The 21,536-nt window shown below is 53.4% G+C and overlaps 1 protein-coding gene across 1 annotated transcript in view; it reads left to right on the top strand.

The window, feature by feature from the left end:
• Window positions 1-490: 490 nt before the first annotated feature.
• The window catches only part of MYH7 (myosin heavy chain 7), a 22,344-nt gene continuing 1,298 nt past the window's right edge, over window positions 491-21,536 (top strand). Inside the window, exons 1-37 of the mRNA XM_045450432.1 lie at window positions 491-571; window positions 1,954-2,007; window positions 2,472-2,680; window positions 2,974-3,117; window positions 3,410-3,566; window positions 3,747-3,774; window positions 4,376-4,484; window positions 4,568-4,660; window positions 4,764-4,827; window positions 5,152-5,250; window positions 5,485-5,588; window positions 6,236-6,374; window positions 6,477-6,595; window positions 6,710-6,859; window positions 7,124-7,294; window positions 7,877-8,186; window positions 8,471-8,538; window positions 8,892-8,979; window positions 9,884-10,001; window positions 10,147-10,270; window positions 10,536-10,672; window positions 10,914-11,169; window positions 11,791-12,033; window positions 12,183-12,359; window positions 13,149-13,294; window positions 14,406-14,496; window positions 15,198-15,587; window positions 15,802-15,928; window positions 16,116-16,234; window positions 17,161-17,357; window positions 17,939-18,122; window positions 18,303-18,468; window positions 18,605-18,729; window positions 19,325-19,633; window positions 19,855-20,058; window positions 20,181-20,306; window positions 20,509-20,784. Coding sequence (XP_045306388.1) covers window positions 2,480-2,680; window positions 2,974-3,117; window positions 3,410-3,566; window positions 3,747-3,774; window positions 4,376-4,484; window positions 4,568-4,660; window positions 4,764-4,827; window positions 5,152-5,250; window positions 5,485-5,588; window positions 6,236-6,374; window positions 6,477-6,595; window positions 6,710-6,859; window positions 7,124-7,294; window positions 7,877-8,186; window positions 8,471-8,538; window positions 8,892-8,979; window positions 9,884-10,001; window positions 10,147-10,270; window positions 10,536-10,672; window positions 10,914-11,169; window positions 11,791-12,033; window positions 12,183-12,359; window positions 13,149-13,294; window positions 14,406-14,496; window positions 15,198-15,587; window positions 15,802-15,928; window positions 16,116-16,234; window positions 17,161-17,357; window positions 17,939-18,122; window positions 18,303-18,468; window positions 18,605-18,729; window positions 19,325-19,633; window positions 19,855-20,058; window positions 20,181-20,306; window positions 20,509-20,784 — 5,559 coding nt within the window. The 5' untranslated portion in view covers window positions 491-571; window positions 1,954-2,007; window positions 2,472-2,479. The remainder of the gene's footprint in view (window positions 572-1,953; window positions 2,008-2,471; window positions 2,681-2,973; window positions 3,118-3,409; window positions 3,567-3,746; window positions 3,775-4,375; window positions 4,485-4,567; window positions 4,661-4,763; window positions 4,828-5,151; window positions 5,251-5,484; window positions 5,589-6,235; window positions 6,375-6,476; window positions 6,596-6,709; window positions 6,860-7,123; window positions 7,295-7,876; window positions 8,187-8,470; window positions 8,539-8,891; window positions 8,980-9,883; window positions 10,002-10,146; window positions 10,271-10,535; window positions 10,673-10,913; window positions 11,170-11,790; window positions 12,034-12,182; window positions 12,360-13,148; window positions 13,295-14,405; window positions 14,497-15,197; window positions 15,588-15,801; window positions 15,929-16,115; window positions 16,235-17,160; window positions 17,358-17,938; window positions 18,123-18,302; window positions 18,469-18,604; window positions 18,730-19,324; window positions 19,634-19,854; window positions 20,059-20,180; window positions 20,307-20,508; window positions 20,785-21,536) is intronic.

Raw genomic sequence — 21,536 nt, 5'->3', positions numbered from 1 at the left:
GCCATGCCCCCAACTCTGCCATACCCCTCTGCTATTGACACTCGGCCCCCTCCGGTCTCACTGTTGGAGGCAGGACCCAGGCCTGGAAGCAAAGAGGACACTATGCAAGTGGGGCTGGGCCAGCGGAGGAGGTAGAGCAGGAGGGGCAGCAGTGTCAGAGGCCAGGAGAGCCCTGGGGGAGGGCCAGGGCCCTGCCTGCCTGAGGTCATGGTGGTCTGACCAGTCCCCTCTCCTGCCAGCTATGGAATGTGAAGCCTGGCCTGGGAGATATTTTGGCTGCACTTTGAGCCATCCCCGCCCCCTGGAACTCAGACCCTGTACACTCCATGCCATAACAATGACGACCACTTCCAATTGTTTCCTAGCTGGGGGGGTGGGGGTGGGGAGAGCACTTTGGGGAAAGGGGGGGAGCCTGGGGGAAATGCTTCTAGTGACAACAGCCCTTTCTAAATCCGGCTAGGGACTGGGTGCAGGTGGGGGTGGGGGTGCCTGCTGCCTGATATATACAGCCCCTGACCAGGTCAAGCTCCACGGCTCTCCCCTGTGCTCTGTCTTTCCTTGCTGCTCTCAGGTAGGAGCGCCAAGCAGGAGGCCTTCCTCTGGGATAAGGGGGCCCCAGTTTCAGGAAGGGGCTCCTCTAGGAACAGCAAGCTGCATGCAGGGCTTCATGCAGAGTACAGGTCTGATCATTGAGCACACATGTGCAGGTCTAAACATGAGTGTAGGTGCCCTGGGAGTGGGAGGGCTCATGTGTTGGGAGTGTGTGTGGATGTCTATATCTGAACATATGGGACCAGAATGCATTATGCATTAGAGGTGTGCGCGCGTGTGTGTGTGTGCGTGCGTGCGTGTTTTGTGTACAAGCATGCAGTCTCAATGCATGGTGAGGGAGGGTATGTACCTTACTGCCTAATTAAGATACAAAAATGTCAAGTGGGAGACATGTTTATGATCACGCCTGAGGATAGCTGGTCCATTTGAGGGGAGGGAGAAGAGGATGGCAGAGAAGAATTACTGAAGAAGTACATATGCTTCAAAGCTAGTTCTATGGGGTCCGTAATGAGTGACTACCTATATCCATGCACATGGAGGTGCTTGTGTGCACATTCAGAAGTCAAGACTGCTACAGCATGTGTACACCCTGCAAAAGGAGCTCACAGGCGTGTGGTGTGCCTGACCCAAGTGTTTGTATACTTGAGAATGTACAGTGATATGGGCTTATTTATACTGGACACATACTTAACATGTGTGTCTGTTGCCCAGGCATGATGGCACAGTGGGAGGGAAGTGTGTGCCGAGGTAGAGGAAGGAAGCATGTCTGTATGAGGCATGTGTGTGAGCAGCGGGCATATGTGTTCATCAGAGGACATATGGAGAGCATTTGGCTGTGTGATGGGTGTGCCTATGAGAGGATGCCCACAAGGGTCTCCTCTCTGAGAGGGTCTACCAAGACTGACAATCAAATGGGAACAGAATGGAAGAGAACTAGATTTAGTCATGAGACATGGGGCTAAAGGCCTGGCTCCACCACTAAATAGTTGTGTGTTCTTTGACAAGAAAGCCCCTTAACCTTGCTTTCTTCATCTGTAGAACAGGGTGAAGACTGAGTAAGAGAGTGCGCATAAAAATGCTTTGTAGACTGTAAAGGACTGAACAGATGCGAGCATTAGTTGTTTCTCAGGTGGCTCAAAGAAGACAAGTTTCACTAGATGAGTATAGGCAAGGGAAAGACCATCTCCAGGTGGGAGGAGGATGAATGGACATCAGGAAACTGTCAGAACTATTGCCCAGGAGAAAGGGCAACAGTGTTTGGAAAGCCAGACAGAGGACAGGACCAGAGAAGCTGGCCACCACTCCCCACATGTTTTCAGACCTAGGGGAGGGGCAGGTGCTGAGGGGCAGAGCCAGAGAGCAGCAGGGAGATGGCCCTGACACAGCCTTCCCTCTTTCCAGGTCCCCTGCAGGCTTGAGCCCCTTTCATCTAGTACACACATTCGAGAAACCAAGGTAAGGAAGGCGGAAGATGGAGTGTGGGGGAATCTGGGAAGATTGGCCATGACAGCCCCAAAGCCAGGCATGGGACTCTGTTTCTGCCTTGCCTTGGGGAGTATGTCTTGGTAACCAAGAGCTCCTTGCCTGTGACTAGAGAGGAGGTGCCAAGGAGGGACAAGGATAAGAGATGGATGGAGTTAACTTTCTGCTCCCATGAGAAGCCCAGAACGCTCCTCCCTCCTCTAGGAGAGCCCCAAGCTGAACAAAAGTTAGCCTCCCTTTCTGCCTGACAGGTTTGCTAGGCTATTACGTGGTTGAGGGATAAGCTCAGGGAACCAGGGACTCACAATGACCCCCTGACTCATGAGTATGGTGCTAGGCTCTGGGGCTCCCACTGAAACAGATAACCCAGGGAAGGGAGTGGAGGGTGGGCGGACAGGAGGGCAGCCAGCATCTTCTCCAGCTCCCACCCACTGCAGGCACAGCCATGGTGGATGCGGAGATGGCCGCCTTTGGGGCCGCCGCCCCCTTCCTGCGAAAGTCAGAGAAGGAGCGGCTGGAAGCCCAGACCCGACCTTTTGACCTCAAGAAGGATGTCTTCGTGCCTGATGACAAAGAGGAGTTCGTCAAGGCCAAAATTGTGTCTCGAGAGGGTGGCAAAGTCACTGCTGAGACTGAGCATGGCAAGGTGGGCAGCAGGGCTGGTATGAGTGGCCCTCCTGGACTCCTCCCATAGCTGGGGTACACAGAGAGGGTTGCCACCAGGACCCACCCCATGCAGACCTGAGGACAGTCCGATTTCCCCTTCCTCTGGGCAGGGATCCACACCTGCCAAATAGCCCTTCTCCTTCCCAACATCCCGTCTGTCTTCTCTATGATCACCGGTGCTTCTCTCTTGAACACCACTGTCCTAGAACTCACCTGACTCCTTTCTGGGAGGAGGGAGGGCTGACCGTACGGCCTGCATGTGGACTGTTGCAGACAGTGACCGTGAAGGAGGACCAGGTGATGCAGCAGAACCCACCCAAGTTTGACAAGATCGAGGACATGGCCATGCTGACCTTCCTGCACGAACCTGCCGTGCTCTACAACCTCAAGGAGCGCTATGCCTCTTGGATGATCTACGTGAGTGCGCCCTCCAGGACATCCTCTGAATCTAGTAGCTTCCTGGTCTGCACAGTCCTGCCTCCTGGAACCCCAGGTTTCTGTTCTTTGTGTGCAACCATTACAGCACTCTATCTGGGCCCCTGCCTCCCTGGTTCAGTTCTAATACCCCCCCAGGCTGGGATTACTCAGATTTAGTGCTTTCATAGATTTTCCTTTCTCCTCTTCCCCTCCTGGAATGGTTCTCTAACTCTGAAATCTGCCATCCTCCCCTCTTCATCACCAAAAACTCAACCCTCCTTTTCTACTCTAGACCTACTCGGGCCTCTTCTGTGTCACCGTCAATCCCTACAAGTGGCTGCCGGTATACAATGCAGAGGTGGTGGCTGCCTACCGGGGCAAGAAGAGGAGCGAGGCGCCGCCCCACATCTTCTCCATCTCTGACAACGCCTATCAGTACATGCTGACAGGTGACAGGCCTTGACTGGAGGGTTTTATGGGGAACCCCATGGGAGGGAATGGGCCTATTGGTTTGGGCCACTGGGAGATGCCTGGAGAGAGGCAGGGAGGTGGGGTGGTAGGGTGGGTGGATGCCAGGCAAAAGCATCTTGTGTGGCTCCTGATTTTTCCTCCCCACTTTCTTCCAACAGACAGAGAAAACCAGTCCATCCTGATCACGTGAGTGTACCTCCTACCCTGGTCCCTTCCAGAACCTCCCTGACCCCAGCCCCCATCAGGGACCCCAGATCCCATCAAGGACCTGCCATTCTCTTTTCCCTCTACCTTCATGCCAGCTCTTCTTTCTCCAGTGACTTTTACCTTTGCCTTTGCTCCCCTGCTTCCTTTCTGCTTCCCACTCCTGTGGCAGTTTTCCTCTCTCCTTCCCTTCACTCTCTCTCCTCCAACTCATGGCTCTCTTATCCATAAGCCCAGCGTCACTGTATCTTCTTCCCCTCCACACTTTCTTTCATCTTTCCCCATTCTGCCACGCCCACCGCCCCCCCATTCTTTTCCAAAGTGGCCCAGGCCCATTGCCTCATGTTGACCTTGCCTATCTAAGACCAGCAAACCCGGCATTTTCCTGTCATCCTTCCTGGTGCTCTCCCTGACACCATGCGTGTCGGAGTACAGCTGTGTGCTTGGGATGCACGTTACCCGGAAGCTCCTGCTTCAGGGCTCCCACTGTCGAGTAGGACTAGACATTCTCTCCTGACTTGAGGCCTGTTTGTCTCAAGCGGTATCTGTTCATTGCCTAATGAGCCCCTGCCTCTCCCGACAGTGGGGAATCTGGGGCAGGAAAGACTGTCAACACCAAGAGGGTCATCCAGTACTTTGCTGTTATTGCCGCCATTGGGGATCGCAGCAAGAAGGAGCAGACCCCAGGGAAGGTAGGCCTGTTGTCCTCCACGGGCCTGCACTGCAAAAAGGGAAGGGGAGACCTCTCACCAGCCATCCTTCCTGACCTCTGCAGGGCACTCTGGAGGACCAGATCATCCAGGCCAATCCTGCCCTGGAGGCCTTTGGCAATGCCAAGACAGTCCGGAATGACAACTCCTCCCGCTTTGTGAGTGGTCCCTGACCTTGGGTTTGGGACTTGGGCTGGTGAAGGGATGGTGTCAAACATGAGCCTGGCCTCCACTCATCACCACTCTCCTCCATCTCTCTAGGGGAAATTCATTCGAATCCATTTTGGGGCGACCGGAAAGTTGGCGTCTGCAGACATAGAGACCTGTGAGTGCCATGAATCTGCTAGGACTCAGCTTGAGCTCACCCTCATTCTAAGTCATCATGATCCCAACCTGTCTCTCTCCTCTCTCTGTCTGTCTGCCTTTCTGTCTCTGTCTCTTTTGTGTTTCTAGGTCTATATATTTGTCTCTCTCTGAGACTCCCTCTGGTCTTTCTCCACCTCTGTCTCTGCATGTCTGTATGGGAACCTCTCTCTTTGTCTCTCCCTTTCCCTCTGTCTTTTGCTTGCTATGCTTATCATTCATTCCCCTCTATTTCCTTGCACCTAAATCCCAACATTTCTCTTTTTTCTCCCATTACTGTTCACAGACCTTCTGGAAAAATCCAGAGTTATTTTCCAGTTGAAAGCGGAGAGAGACTATCACATTTTCTACCAAATCCTGTCTAACAAAAAGCCCGAGCTGCTGGGTGAGTCAGAGCTACCAACGGAGACCAACTATCTCCATGGCAACCTGGTCCCCTCTGCTTGAGGCTGCTTGCTAGCATGCCCTGGGTTTATGGCACTGCTGGATTCAGTTCTGTGGGATGTGGGACCACATTAAGCCTTGTCATGTGCTTTCCTGCGAGTCCTGTGCTGTGGTAGGCAGCCCCAGCGAGAGCCAGGGGGTTGTGCCTCATCCTAACCACATCTTTTCTTCCCAGACATGCTGCTGATCACCAACAACCCCTACGATTATGCATTCATCTCCCAAGGAGAGACCACGGTGGCCTCCATTGATGACGCTGAAGAGCTCATGGCCACTGATGTAAGTGTGTGAGAACCTGGTTGAGAGGTGAGGGGACAGGCAGTGAGGGGTAAATGAGGCCAGTTCAATGGCTCAGTAGGAGAGCTGAGACACTGTCTATCTCTTATTCAAAGTGGTATGGCCCTCCCCGTGGGGCAGAACAAGCATTATGACCACTATGTGTTGGGAAATAGGTGTGATGAGACAGTGGTAGCCAGTATTTGATGTTCAAGCAAAAAAGGGCTGAACACCATGAGACAGAGAAGCAGACAAGACAAGAAGCAAGGCATCACCCAGGGAAGAGGGGTAGGTCATGCAGTCACCATGGGTATGGGGCAGGCTGTTAGGTGAAGACCAGAGATAGGTATAAATGGTTCCAGCAGGGAAGCAAGTATAGGGCCCAGATGAAGGACAAAAGTAGAAATCATGAGTGGGTAAACAAAGCAGCTCCAGAGGACAGTTGTGACCACAGATGCCAGATCTGGGGCAGTATGCACACCATCTTGCTCTCGTACTGCCCATCTTGGTGTTGGAGTTTCCTACCGGGTATGGGAGTATCAGAAGCCACAAGGATTCAGGAAAGAAGTTCTGTCTCCAACTGAAGCGGGATCTCATTTACGTACCATACTTCCTATTCCGGGGTCCACCAATATGGGATTTGCCTACAGAATGCCTTTGATGTGCTGGGCTTCACTTCAGAGGAGAAGAACTCCATGTACAAGCTGACAGGTGCCATCATGCACTTTGGAAACATGAAGTTCAAACAGAAGCAGCGAGAGGAGCAGGCTGAGCCAGACGGCACTGAAGGTAGGAGTCTGGATGCTGGAGGGCAGCTGTGGAGTCACTGAGGGCCACATCTGTAGAGGAGTCAACCCTTTACCAACTTGGCTGCCTGCCCTCTCCTTTCAGAGGCTGACAAATCAGCCTACCTCATGGGGCTCAACTCAGCTGACTTGCTCAAGGGGCTGTGCCACCCTCGAGTGAAAGTGGGCAATGAATATGTCACCAAGGGGCAGAATGTCCAGCAGGTGGGTCATCTTTAGGAGATAAATGGGGAGGGTGCTTGCATGCTGCACTGGGGGGCTTTGGAATTCACTGTCCCCACTAACTCTGCTCATCTGGGTCTCTCCCTTACCTTCCAGGTGGCATATGCCACCGGGGCACTGGCCAAGGCAGTGTACGAGAAGATGTTCAACTGGATGGTGACACGGATCAATGCCACCCTGGAGACCAAGCAGCCACGCCAATACTTCATAGGGGTCCTGGACATTGCCGGCTTCGAGATCTTCGATGTGAGTTGGGGGAGCCTGAGTGTGGGGGGAACAGTAACTCACTCATTCGCACCTGTGACCATCATGGCCAGGAGTGGGAAAGGCGGTGGGGCTCAGCGGTGATAAACACATCATCCTGTCTTCCAGTGGGGGCTCCCTTTCCCTGGCCTGACAGAGGAGGGGTCCGGCCACACTCCTAACTGGGCTGGGGCACAGGCCTGGGCTGACCCCACTGTCCTCTCAGACCCCTGCCTGCCTGACCCGCTCCACCCCTGCCCCCCGCAGTTCAACAGCTTTGAGCAGCTGTGCATCAACTTCACCAACGAGAAGCTGCAGCAGTTCTTCAACCACCACATGTTCGTGCTGGAGCAGGAGGAGTACAAGAAGGAAGGCATCGAGTGGGAGTTCATCGACTTTGGCATGGACCTGCAAGCCTGCATCGACCTCATCGAGAAGGTGCTGCCTCCACCTGCTGCCTAAACTACCCACTCACGCCCTACATGAATGCCCCAGACAAAATGGCAGGCCCTCTCTCTGCTGGGGAACATGATCTCGATCCCAAGCCCTAGTTTCCAGAGTCCTGTGTTGTCCTGACCACCCAGGACAGGATGGCACAGGAGAGCCGAGGTCCCAGGGGCTTGAGAATGGACACAGGGAGGACAGGCAGCTCCAGGAAAGCCTCTTATATCAGTATGTTTAAAAGCCCTGGTTTAACCTGGTTTGAGCAGGGGGCAGGGAAAAACAATGTATCTGTTTTCAATCCCAACATTTTAGGGATCTGGGCAATGCAGTGGTGTGTAAAGCACCTAGAGTATCCACATTCCCAGACTTTCACAAAAGTCCCTCTGAAATCACACAAAGTCTTCCACCTTGGGAAAGCTTGAACAGGTGCACGTTTGTAAATGACTGTACTGAAAGCTGAACCTGATACCTTAACACCCAAAAGAGGCATCGCCATAAACAAATATTGACCTTAGAGCAGGATCCATCTGCATCTGCATGAAGCATGCTCAACGATGTTTTCCCCTCGACCCTCAGCCCATGGGCATCATGTCCATCCTGGAGGAGGAATGCATGTTCCCCAAGGCCACTGATATGACCTTCAAGGCCAAGCTGTATGACAACCACCTGGGCAAGTCCAACAACTTCCAGAAGCCACGCAACATTAAGGGGAAGCCGGAAGCCCACTTCTCCCTGATCCATTACGCCGGCACTGTGGACTACAACATCCTGGGCTGGCTGCAGAAGAACAAAGACCCACTCAACGAGACGGTGGTGGCCTTGTACCAGAAGTCTTCCCTCAAGTTGCTCAGTAACCTGTTTGCCAACTATGCGGGCGCTGATGCACGTAAGTAGAGACTGGGACTCTGGGGACTACAAAGCAGCGTTTCTGACCTGGTTCTGAGACAGGTTCATTGCACATTCCACCACTTTTGTGTCAGGTTTGCCCCCAAGGGGTACAGGATCAGTGAGATAGAATGGGGGTGGAGAGGCAGAGGCCCCCATAGTGAAGACCCTCACCTCGTGGCCAAATGCCTGCAAAGACATAAAGAGAGCCTGTGATTGTCCACCCCCCAACTCTGGCCTCCCACATGCCCACTCAGGCCCCTTTCCTTGACTCTCCTTCCACAGCTGTTGAAAAAGGCAAAGGCAAAGCCAAGAAAGGCTCATCTTTTCAGACTGTGTCAGCTCTGCACAGGGTGAGTCTGTGAGCCCAGCCCCCACCCAGCTAGGCTCCCCAGCACCCACCAGCCCTGCTCCTTCCTGCCTTTCCATCCCTGACTCCCCTGTCTCCTCCTTCCCTTGTGACCCTTTCCTTCTTTGTCTTTCTTTCTCTCCATTCTCTCCCCCTTTGTGGGCTGCCCTCTCCTCTCCTCTTCTCCCATCTCAATATCTCCCTTTCCCTCTGGTCTCGGGCTGTCCCCTCCTCCATGTCCTCCCCAACATTTCTTCATTCTCTCCGTCTTTCTTTCCCTTCCCTCCTCTCCTCTCCCTTCCCTACATCCCTCTCCTTCACTTGCATTACTTTTCCCTCCTGCACTTTGGGCCACAGGAAAATCTGAACAAGTTGATGACCAACTTGCGCTCTACACATCCCCACTTCGTGCGTTGCATCATTCCCAATGAGACAAAGTCTCCAGGTGAGCCCCAGAACTTGCCACTGCTGGCCACATGCCCTAGGCCCCGGGGACAGGGCCTCCTAAGCCATCTCCTAATCCCCCACAATGGTGGTTTCCAAATGACACTCTCTTCCCATCCCCTATGAGATAGTAGACTACTCCCACCCACCCCCATTTCCTTGCATTTGCAGTGTGATTCAGGGGCCATGTCATGCACTTAAATGGGCATCGCCTCATGTCATGCAGCCCCCCAGTGAGACATTTAGAGATTGCTTACCCTTTTTTGACTGATTAGGAGTTGGAGTCTCAGGGGCCTGGATTCAAGGCTTGGCTAACTCTGCTCTGGTCAGCTTAGTGACCTTGGTGAAGTCCCTTAAACTCTCTGGGCTTAACTCCTCTGGGATTAATTTCTTCTCTAGAAAATGGGATATATTTGCCCTGGCTACCACCTATGATAATAAACACAATATAAAATACAGAATGTGAAAGTCTTTTGGTTACTCTTAAGAGTATAGCTAGGAAGGGGCACCTGGTTAAGCAGTTGGCTAAGCATCTGACTTCGGCTCAGGTCATGATCTTGTGGTCTGTGAGTTGGAGCCCCACATCAGGCTCTGTGCTGACAGCTCAGAGCCTGGAGCCTGCTTCAGATTCTGTGTCTCCCTCTCTCTCTGCCCCTCTCCTGCTTACACTCTGTCTTTCTCTCTCTCTCTCAAAAATAAACAAAACATTAAAAAAAATTTTGTTAATAAAAAAAAAGAGTATAGCTACGAACAAAATGAAAAAAAAAAAAAAGGACCACTTTCCATTATTAAATGACTTGCTAAGGTTACGGACTAGTGAGTGATAGAGCGAGGATCAGAGCCCAGAACTTTTGGCTTGGTCCAGTACTCTCCCTACACCTTCCTCCCCCCATCTCCTGCTGCAGGAGTGATAGACAACCCCCTGGTCATGCACCAGCTGCGCTGTAATGGTGTGCTGGAGGGCATTCGCATCTGTAGGAAGGGCTTCCCCAACCGCATCCTCTACGGGGACTTCAGGCAGAGGTGGGTACAGGGTCTCCCGGAGCTCAGGAAACAGGGGGAGCCTGGGCAGACCTGGTGGGGAGGGGAGTCCACAGGTGGCCCTGAATACTGTGGGCAGAGCAGGTCAGCACAGAACGTGGGTGACTCTGGGCACCTCCCTCTCCAGGTATCGCATCCTGAATCCAGCGGCCATCCCCGAGGGCCAATTCATTGACAGCAGGAAAGGGGCAGAGAAGCTGCTGGGCTCCCTAGACATTGACCACAATCAGTACAAGTTCGGCCATACCAAGGTAAGGGAAAGGAGGAGACAAGCTGGTTACAGAAAGACTTCTCTCGTCCTTTGGCTTCTCACCTCGTACCTCCTTCCCTTTGACCAATCATCTTAGGACCATCTCTGAACGGCATGCTTCCTTCCCTGTGAACCCTCCAGCACCACCCCCATCCCAGCTCTAGCTGCCATTGACCTCTTCCCTCCAGTTCTTTCCTAGGGTGTCACCCTCCTTAAAAGAACCCTCTCTTCTTTCCCCTCTTGGCCCACCCACCCCTCGCCCACAGGTGTTCTTCAAGGCTGGGCTACTGGGGCTGCTGGAGGAGATGCGTGACGAGAGGCTGAGCCGCATCATCACTCGCATCCAGGCCCAGTCCCGGGGTGTGCTCTCCAGAATGGAGTACAAGAAGCTGCTGGAACGCAGGTGAGAGCTTCAGAAGGAGGCTCCTGACCATCTAAGGCCAGGCTGGTTCAGGGGCAGTGTCAGGAGAAAGCTCACTGAAATTTCAAGCAAGCAGACCATCAGGAGGGGCTCCTACAGACCCAGGGTGGGCTTCACGACCAGAGCGGCATAGAGGAAGGAAGGGCCATTACTTAGGAGTCAGGGCCTTAGGACAGGAAGGAGAGAGGGGACTCTCTCACCACCCCTTGCTGGGCCCCTGCAGAGACTCCCTGCTGATAATCCAGTGGAACATTCGGGCCTTCATGGGGGTCAAGAACTGGCCCTGGATGAAGCTCTACTTCAAGATCAAGCCGCTGCTGAAGAGCGCAGAGACAGAGAAGGAGATGGCCACCATGAAGGAGGAGTTTGCGCGCATCAAAGAGGCGCTGGAGAAGTCAGAGGCTCGCCGCAAGGAACTGGAGGAGAAGATGGTGTCCCTGCTGCAGGAGAAGAATGACCTCCAGCTCCAAGTGCAGGCGGTGAGGCTCCTGGGCCTTTGCTAGCTTGCCTGCCCTGCTCAGCCAACATCTTCCACACACCCTGTACTTCCCCGCCTGGGGCTCACCTTCTCCTCTCATAGGCACAGGATTCTAGGGTCAATACTTCAAACACCTCCAAGGAGGTCCCTCCAGAGAATGAATGGGAAGGGGAAAAGAACTACCTTTTAAAAACAGACTTTCCACCTGGATTCAGCCTGGATCCACAGCTTAATAATTTTTTGACCCTGAGCAAACCACATGTTATCTTTGTGTCTCAATGACCTCATCTCTGGACGGGAGATAAAGCTGCCCATCTCACTAGGTTGTAAATATGTGAAGTGCTGGCATCAGCAAATGTAGTGTCTTCCCTTCAGTGGAGTAGACCAGAGGAAGAAGGCCAACTAAAGAGACTTCTGATTCCCTCCCTCTCTGCTTCCATCCCCCAATGTTCCCATCATATTGTCCTGAAATTCTTCCCTTCCTCATTCTTCTGAGGTTTCTCTCAGCTGGGATATCCTGGAGCTCCCCTCCTACAGTGAAGGCTGAGCCTCTCCCTCCCTGCATCTGTTAGGGCAGCCACCCCACCCACTGATCAGCCTCCCCTCTGTGCCTTGTCCTCAGGAACAAGACAACCTGGCTGATGCAGAGGAACGCTGTGACCAGCTGATCAAGAACAAGATCCAGCTGGAGGCCAAGGTGAAGGAGATGACAGAGAGGCTGGAGGATGAGGAGGAGATGAATGCAGAGCTCACTGCCAAGAAGCGCAAGCTGGAAGATGAGTGCTCTGAGCTCAAAAGGGACATTGATGACCTGGAGCTGACACTGGCCAAGGTGGAGAAGGAGAAGCATGCAACAGAGAACAAGGTGAGGGCAGCTTCTTCTGGCTCCAGCCCAGGTCTCCTCAAGATTCCCAAACCACAAGGTGGTCCTGGTCCTTGGCATTGGACATCCCCATAGACATCTCCAGGCTGGTGACCTATGACCCTAAAGGGGATGGGGTTCTTGGTCGGCAGGTGAAGAACCTGACAGAGGAAATGGCTGGGCTAGATGAGATCATCGCCAAGCTGACCAAGGAAAAGAAGGCTCTGCAGGAGGCCCACCAGCAAGCCCTAGATGACCTTCAGGCCGAGGAGGACAAGGTCAACACCCTGACCAAGGCCAAAGTCAAGCTGGAGCAGCAGGTGGACGATGTAAGTAGATTGTCACAGGGCATAGATATACCATGTCCATGTCCATGTGTATTTGTGTGTGTATGTTTAGAAGGATGGGATTGTAGAATATTCCCTCCCCTGATAACTTTCTAAAAGGGAGCTGGGGTATAGCAAAGGGGAAGGGTGATCAATTATGAGTTATCCATTTCATCCTACTGATATGATCAACAGTAGAGATGGGCTTCCTTTTCTCGATTTAGGGTCAAGCCTTTATATCTCTACCTTCAACCATAGGATTAGAGAGATATCACATAAAAACATGATACATTTCTTTGGGAATTTTGTGAGACTCCTCAAGGAGGATCTTTGGACCTCTGATATTTTAGGCAGGATCTGGTCCTCAGTGATCATTGTTTTGCAGATAGTTCTCTGTGCATATGTCCATGGGATCACTTATCACCCCATGTTATCATTACTGAAGTATCTGTCTCAGCCCTAAGACCAAAAGCTGCCTTTAGGTAGAACTTGGATTTATTCAGGGTTGTGTCTAAAGTGCCTAGCACAGGTCTGCAGAAGCTCACGGGATGCTGAATGAATGAAGGCAGCTTTGGGGTTTCAGCACACAGCCATTCATTAAATCATTTATCAAATGGTTACTGAGCATCCCTCTATACCAGGCACTCTCCCAGTCCTCTCGCCCACTCTGGGGAAGCTTTTCTGAGTCCTGGACATTTCTTAGGATTCCCTAACCCTGGAGTGACTGAGCTTCCAAATCACCAAATCAGGACGATTGGTCTTACGGGGCACACTGGTCTTTCTCTCCACCAGCTGGAGGGGTCCCTGGAGCAGGAGAAGAAGGTGCGCATGGACCTGGAGCGAGCAAAGCGGAAGCTGGAGGGCGACCTGAAGCTGACCCAGGAGAGCATCATGGACCTGGAGAACGACAAGCAGCAGCTGGACGAGCGGCTGAAAAAGTAGCGTGCTCCCCTCCCTGGTGCCCTTCCTCCCCCTCAGCTCAGCGGACTGTTCTGCCCATGACAGTACATGCTGCCCCAAGACACCCACCCTCAGAACCCCACGCAGCCTCCATCAGTGGCTACAAAACTGTGGGCAGAGGCCTCCAGGAAGAGGGCCTTCCTCCCCCAGACACGTGTAGCCAGGCCCCGCAGTCCTCCCTGGCAAAAACTTGAACTTGGATCCCTCAAACCTTTTCTTCCTGTTGGGGAGTGAAGAGATGGAAAATAACAGCTCACCTCCTTTTTCACACAAGTCTCTTTGGAGACCAGTTGCTTAACACTGAGGAAGGTTCCACACAAAATCCTCTCAGGAAAGGCTTTTCAGGTCCTTCACAGAGAACTTGGAGGACCACAGAGAAACGGGTCAGCTGCCACACTTGAGCAGTGCAGGGTCCTATGAACTTGTGGATCCAATCCTTATTGCAAATTCTACCAAAATGTATAGATCCACTTTCCACACTTGGGAAACTGAACCTGCAGGATGTATTTGGACAATCAAGGATCTTATGGTGCTTTAGGGTCAGGATTTCGAAAGGCTCTGAGAGTTATCATGATTATATCCTCATTGGGCTTGCTTCTGTTCAGGAATCTTTACACTTCTCCAGATGCAGCATTTGTTGAATGAACTAATGACTATATCATCCCATGGACCCTCAAACCACCTTCTAAGAATGGTATTTTGAGGCCCACTTTACCAAAGCAGAAATGAAGGTTCAGAAAGGTTAACCAAAGGGTCTAAAGTAACAGTAACAGAATTAAAGGCCATCAGAGCAAAAAGGGGCCTTTGAAACCATCTCATCCAATGCCTCATTCTACAGAACCACAGAGAGGAAGTCCCACAGAGCCCAGGTCTTGTCACTCCACCTGCGGTGCTCTGCCAATTACATTTCTTGTTGGACTTCAGCCCTTCAGCATGTGTTACATTTTCAAGGACTCTACATCAGCCCCAGACGCTATTTTTCTAGTGAAATCCTGCTCTTCATTTTTTGTATTACCATTTCCAACCACTGGTGGGCCCTCCAGGTGCCCAACCAACCTTCCTCACCTTACCCTCCCCGCTTCTCTACAGGAAGGACTTTGAACTGAATGCCCTCAATGCCAGGATTGAGGATGAGCAGGCCCTCGGCAGCCAGTTGCAGAAGAAGCTCAAAGAGCTTCAGGTGAGGTGTGGGATGCCTAGGCTGGAATCCCTGGGCTGGCTGTCAGCCTCCTCGACCCCCTCCTCCAGGATGTCCTCCCCAGCATTACAGGCACTTGCTATGTGTCCATGAGGGGAGATGCTGAGCTACCCCAGCACATCCATGAAGCACCCCTTGGAGGGGCTGGGATGACATAGGAAGAGACCTTGAAAAGGTCACAGGTGTAGGAGGCAGAAATCCTGGCTTCCTGTCTCAACTCTGGCTTAGCTGGTGACCGCAGGGAGCCCACTCCAGATCTCTGAGTCTCTGTGTCTCCCCTGTTACCAATGGCTTTTAAGTCCCTTTAGCCCTGACAATCTTTGACTTCTATTCTTACCCTAGAGAAGACACCATGTTAGGTCTTTAGATAAACATGGCTCTCTCATTCTAAACTTTTGATAGTTTTGCTCCTAAACTGCTTAAAATATCCCTAGAACATAAGTCTCTTTGTCCCTCTTAAAGTGTGAGCTTCAACCCCCTGTCCTTCCAACAGACAATGTATAATGTTCGGGACTGAAGGAGGGCTAGCTCAGCAGCCAAAACATCTTCCTTAAATCTTTTATTTCCACCTCTCTGCTGATAAAACTGAACTGACTTGCTATTCCAGACAGGCCAGGAATGTTCTGGAGCCCTGGGGTGGGGTCTGCAGGCGGTGGGTCTGAGCTTTCTGTGTCCCGGCCCAGGCTCGCATCGAGGAGCTGGAGGAGGAGCTGGAGGCCGAGCGCACCGCCAGGGCCAAGGTGGAGAAGCTGCGCTCAGACCTGTCCCGGGAGCTGGAGGAGATCAGCGAGCGGCTGGAAGAGGCTGGCGGGGCCACGTCTGTGCAGATCGAGATGAACAAGAAGCGCGAGGCCGAGTTCCAGAAGATGAGGCGGGACCTGGAGGAGGCCACGCTGCAGCACGAGGCCACGGCGGCGGCCCTGCGCAAGAAGCACGCTGACAGCGTGGCCGAGCTGGGCGAGCAGATCGACAACCTGCAGCGTGTGAAGCAGAAGCTGGAGAAGGAGAAGAGTGAGTTCAAGCTGGAGCTGGATGATGTCACCTCCAACATGGAGCAGATCATCAAGGCCAAGGTGGGCTACCTGCTCACCCTCCTTGCACCCAATTCCCTCCACCCACCTTCACTTTCTGTGCATGTCTCCTCTCTTCTCTGATGGTCCAGTTTCCCACCTCTCTTCTTCTACCCTGTTCTCCCATCCTCTCCCTACCATGCCTCTCCTCTTCACTTCTGTACATGCACCCCTTACAACCCTTCATCCACCGTATCCACTCCCCTTCCTCCCTCAGGCTAACCTGGAGAAGATGTGCCGGACCCTGGAAGACCAGATGAATGAGCACCGAAGCAAGGCCGAGGAGACCCAGCGTTCTGTCAACGACCTCACCAGCCAGCGGGCCAAGCTACAGACTGAGAATGGTAAGTCCCCCACCACCTCCCCCATTTCTAAGCCACCCAGCCTTAGGGAGACACTCACATACGTGTACACACACACACACACACACACACACACACCTCCAAAGAGTGGGGCCTAACAGTTAAGGGAAGGGTTGGGGAGAGAGGTGACTGACCTTCCGGAGTTGAGTGTGCCTGGGTTCTTCTCCAGGTGAGCTGTCTCGGCAGCTGGATGAGAAGGAGGCACTGATCTCCCAGCTGACCCGAGGCAAGCTCACCTACACCCAGCAGCTGGAGGACCTCAAGAGGCAGCTGGAGGAGGAAGTTAAGGTGAGGCCGAGATGCAGGCCACTAGGTCCAGGCAGGGAGCAAGCAGGTCCCAAGAATGAGGCTTGCTGTTTTTCACTGTTCTCCCATTTTCCAAAAGGAATAATAGCCCAGAGCCTACCACATGCTTCCTAAATCTATTGCCCAGGCTGAGGCCCTCTGCCTTTCTGTTGCCATCTCTGGAGGAAGAGGGGCATGGGATAAGAATGCCTGGGTTGGGGAAAGTGAGGCAGAGAAGAGGAAATAAACTAGGGAGGAATGATTGTCTTGGCTGGGCACAAGTATGGGATGAAGGAACAGTACAAATAGGTCTTGGGATTAGGAGGGCAATCTGAAAACTAGAGAAAGAAACTAGGGGCACCTGGGTGGCTCAGTTGGTTAAGTGCCTGACTTCAGCTCAGGTCACAACCTTGTGGTTTGTGGGTTTGAGCCCCATGTCAGTCTCTGTGCTGACAGCTCAGAGCCTAGAACCTACTTCAGATTCTGTGTCTCCCTCTCTCTGCCCCTCTCCAGCTCTGTCTCTCTCTCTCAAAAATAAACATTTTTTAAAAATTTAAAGAAAAGGGGTGGGGGAAAATATGACTTTTTTAAAAAGGCCAGGGCTTCCATCGTGACCTGTCCCTTAGAGCTTGGTAATCTTGGGGGAACCACCTAACCTCTTTGAGCCCCCGTAAATGAGGACGAGGTCAATAATGCCTGCTGCAGTGAAGAGCAAGGAGTGGTGGGCATGACACATTGTGTGAACTGTACAATACTATATGGACACGCTTTGTTATTAGTCCTCAGTAGACTTTTCCGGGCCCATGGGGGATTTAGAAATAGGTGAGGTCCCGGGGAGGATGGAGAAACTAGGGTGAGCATGTGGGCGCTGTCTGGGGTTGTACTTTGGAGAAAGCTGAGCCCACCTTCCGGTGCCCACCCCTCCCCAGGCGAAGAACGCCCTGGCCCACGCACTGCAGTCAGCCCGACATGACTGTGACCTGCTGCGGGAGCAGTACGAGGAGGAGACGGAGGCCAAGGCTGAGTTGCAGCGCGTCCTGTCCAAGGCCAACTCGGAGGTGGCCCAGTGGAGGACCAAGTATGAGACAGATGCCATCCAGAGGACAGAGGAGCTTGAAGAAGCCAAGTGAGTCCCGGGTGGCCTGCCTCTCACTGAGGCCCCTCTGCAGGCAGGACACAACCCTGCCCAGACCTGGGAAGATTCTGCACCTTGGGATAGACGTTTGGCCAGGTTTTGACAACACAGGAGAACTCTGTCTGGGGGCCCCCCACTTCTTTCTCCTCTCAGGGAAGCTTTTTGCTCGCGTTATGTTTCTCATCCGAATATAAGACGAACAAAAGGTTTGTCTGAGGGCAGAGTGCTCCCACCTGGGGCAGGGTGCTGTGGTGGGATGGGGGATACAGGGGTGGGGGGTGTTGTAGTAGCCCATGCGTCCTCCATGTCTGCAGCATAGAGGCTGGCCCAGGGTCAGGGGAGACCACCTAGAAGGCCCTCTTGGGTTCTGTGGGTCTTCACAACCTGCCACCAAGACCCTCTGCCTGCCCGCCTCTCAGCCTCCTGGGGCCTGTCCTCAGCTTTTCCAACAATGCTTCTGAATTTTCAAGGATTGTTTTCTAGAACACTCACGTTGTTTCCCCTTGTCCAAATCTATACCCTCCATCTTCCCCACCCTCTCCCATCTGCCACACCCCCACTGCCCCGGGCAGGAAGAAGCTGGCCCAGCGGCTGCAGGACGCAGAGGAGGCCGTGGAGGCCGTCAATGCCAAGTGCTCATCCCTGGAGAAGACCAAGCACCGGCTGCAGAATGAGATCGAGGACCTGATGGTGGATGTGGAGCGCTCCAATGCAGCCGCCGCAGCCCTGGACAAGAAGCAGAGGAATTTTGACAAGGTGGGCCCGAGCTGGGGGCTGCAGCCAGGGGCGGAGCAGGGAGGCCAACGTCACCATGAAGACTGGGACCTCCTCCTTGAGAGCAGGGGAGGAGGCTGAGCCCAGCCCAGGGACCTGGGCAGGCCCTGGAGCGGGGCTGGGGCGGGGCTGGGGGCCACGCAGTGAGCCTGGTCCCCGCAGATCCTGGCCGAGTGGAAGCAGAAGTATGAGGAGTCGCAGTCAGAGCTGGAGTCCTCGCAGAAGGAGGCGCGCTCCCTCAGCACAGAGCTCTTCAAGCTCAAGAATGCCTACGAGGAGTCCCTGGAGCACCTGGAGACCTTCAAGCGGGAGAACAAGAACCTTCAGGGTGCGCTAGGGCCTGAGAGACCACGGAGGGGCGGGGGGTAGTGTCCACATGTGGTGCCACCCAGGGGCTCCAAGATGTGTGCTCCACATTTTGGACCACAGCAACCCCCAGTTGAGTGGCCCCGTTCTTTCCACAGAGGAGATCTCTGACCTCACTGAGCAGCTGGGTTCCAGTGGAAAAACCATCCATGAGCTGGAGAAAGTCCGCAAGCAGCTGGAAGCTGAGAAGCTAGAGCTGCAGTCAGCACTGGAAGAGGCTGAGGTGTGTGTGTGTGCCAGGTGGCACGGGGTTGGGGGCGGGGGGGAGCCGAGCCCTAGGCTGTGGTCACTGTTCTCATCTCCCTGTTGTCTGTTTTGTTCACTGTTCCATCCTTAGAGCCTAGAACAGTGCCTGGTACATAACAGCCACTCAACAAACATTGTGGAATGAATGAATGAATGAATGAATGAGTGAATGGACAGGTCACTCTGTTCCTTCACACAAACATTTTACCCATTACATCTTAGACAAGATTTCCCATTTCCACTCCCCTCTTCTTTCCGCCTCTGCCTTCCACTTCAGCATTTTTTTACATTCTGAGCCTGATTGCCGTCGGTTTCCTTGGCAACACCTTTCCTTTCATTTTCCTCTTTGTCTTCACAGCTCGCTCTCCTCAGTGAGGGTCTGAATCACCTTCTCTTAGTCCTGTTTTTTTTTTCTTTTAAATTCGCTTTTCTTCTCCCTCCTTCTGCTTCTTTGACTTAACCACTTAATACCACTCTTGAACTCACTTTGTGATGATTCATGGACAGACCCCTGCCTATGGCCCTGTGCCCTGACTGTCTGCCTTGGACCCTCTCTCCCCACCCTCTCCCAGGCCTCCCTGGAGCATGAGGAGGGCAAGATCCTCCGGGCCCAGCTGGAGTTCAACCAGATCAAGGCAGAGATCGAGCGGAAGCTGGCAGAGAAGGACGAGGAGATGGAGCAGGCCAAGCGCAACCACCTGCGGGTGGTGGACTCGCTGCAGACCTCCCTGGATGCAGAGACACGCAGCCGCAACGAGGCCCTGAGGGTGAAGAAGAAGATGGAGGGCGACCTCAATGAGATGGAGATCCAGCTGAGCCATGCCAATCGCATGGCCGCTGAGGCCCAGAAGCAAGTCAAGGGTCTCCAGAGCTTGCTGAAGGTACATGGAGACTCCTGACGCAGGAAGTCACCTTACTCAGAGACAGACTGGCATCCATGTGGCCAAGTTGGTGGTGATGTCCCCTGGCCACTGCAGAGATATCTCACAGGCCCTCCTGACCCACCACATTGGGCTCTGCACCGGCATCCATCCTAGTGTAACAGCCTTCCGATGGGCCCAGAGGCCAGCCGCTCTCTCATGCCCACCCTCCTGATCTGCAGGACACCCAGATCCAGCTGGACGACGCGGTCCGTGCCAACGACGACCTGAAGGAGAACATCGCCATCGTGGAGCGGCGTAACAACCTGCTGCAGGCTGAGCTGGAGGAGCTGCGGGCCGTGGTGGAGCAGACGGAGCGGTCTCGGAAGCTGGCGGAGCAGGAGCTGATCGAGACCAGCGAGCGGGTGCAGCTGCTGCACTCCCAGGTGAGCAACTCCCCTGGGCATTCCTGGAGGGAAGCACGGGCTGGCCGGACTCAGCACGTGAGGTTTGGAAGCCACCCATGAATGCTCAGTACTTTTCATGCTCTGCCCACCTTGGTCCTCAGAACACCAGCCTCATCAACCAGAAGAAGAAGATGGATGCAGACCTGTCCCAGCTTCAGACTGAAGTGGAGGAGGCCGTGCAGGAGTGCAGGAACGCCGAGGAGAAGGCCAAGAAGGCCATCACGGATGTGAGTGACTGCTCCCCTTCCTGCCCCCGCTAAAGACACGGGGCCCTGGGTCCAGGCCAGGCCACTGTGCCGTGGCAAGTTGACTCTGTAGCTGCGTGAGTCTGAGGGCCTCGGGAAACAAACGCCACGATGGGAAAAAGGTGATCCTCAAGCACAAGAGGCCCCGGGCCTCTGTTCTTTTACACGTGTCTCCCGTCCCCAGGCTGCCATGATGGCAGAGGAGCTGAAGAAGGAGCAGGACACCAGCGCCCACCTGGAGCGCATGAAGAAGAACATGGAGCAGACCATCAAGGACCTGCAGCACAGGCTGGATGAGGCCGAGCAGATCGCCCTCAAGGGTGGCAAGAAGCAGCTGCAGAAGCTGGAGGCCCGGGTGCGGGAGCTGGAGAATGAGCTGGAGGCCGAGCAGAAGCGCAACGCGGAGTCGGTCAAGGGCATGAGGAAGAGTGAGCGCCGCATCAAGGAGCTGACCTACCAGGTGCGGGCGTGGGGGCTGCTCTGCAGCTGGACCCTCTGCACCGTGACCTGAAGCCAGGGAGACACCACCACGAGGGATGAAGTGCTCTCTCGTAGCCTCCTCCAGGACAAGGAGTGGGAATGCCGCCCCTGGCTGCCCCATTTCCATCCTGCCTAGCTGTCTTCTATCCGAACTGTCCCCTGGCTAGAGTTCAGCCTCTGAGCCCCCTGGCCTAGGAGTTCTACCTCCAACCTTCACCCTCCACCTGTCCCCTGGGGACAACACTGAGAGCTCCAGACAGAGCTCACCCAATGCAGATTACCAGAAAGCAAATATGTTGCCAAATTCTGGTTGGGTGCCATGACCACCAAAATACACAAAAAATACACCAAAGTCATTCCACAAACCTCAGAATTTTTTGTTTACCTATAGAGATATAGACTTTACCTTTCCATTATGTTTTCTAGAATCAGACTCCTAATTAGATTTTGTTTTTGCTCTAATCCAAAAAGTTACCGTCTCTCTATACACACGTCATGCTGGGTTCTAGGCAGGAGAGTTTTTCTCCACGGGGCCCCAGGACCCCTAAGGGCCTGCTCCTCAGAACAGTGCACACACATGAGCTTGTGCACAATTTCAGGAGTCCCAGCAGCTCCCTAGACTCTCTCCTGGCACAAACCATTAAAAAATTATAATTTTTTTGGTAAAAAAAATATTTTAAAAATAATTTAATTAATTTAATTTAATTATTTAATATTTTAATTTTATTAGTT

The sequence above is a fragment of the Leopardus geoffroyi genome, chromosome B3 (genome assembly GCF_018350155.1).
Source record: "Leopardus geoffroyi isolate Oge1 chromosome B3, O.geoffroyi_Oge1_pat1.0, whole genome shotgun sequence".
NCBI lineage: Eukaryota > Metazoa > Chordata > Mammalia > Carnivora > Felidae > Leopardus > Leopardus geoffroyi.
Note: the sequence above shows the minus strand (reverse complement) of the source record. Positions and strands in the feature narration are given on the sequence as shown.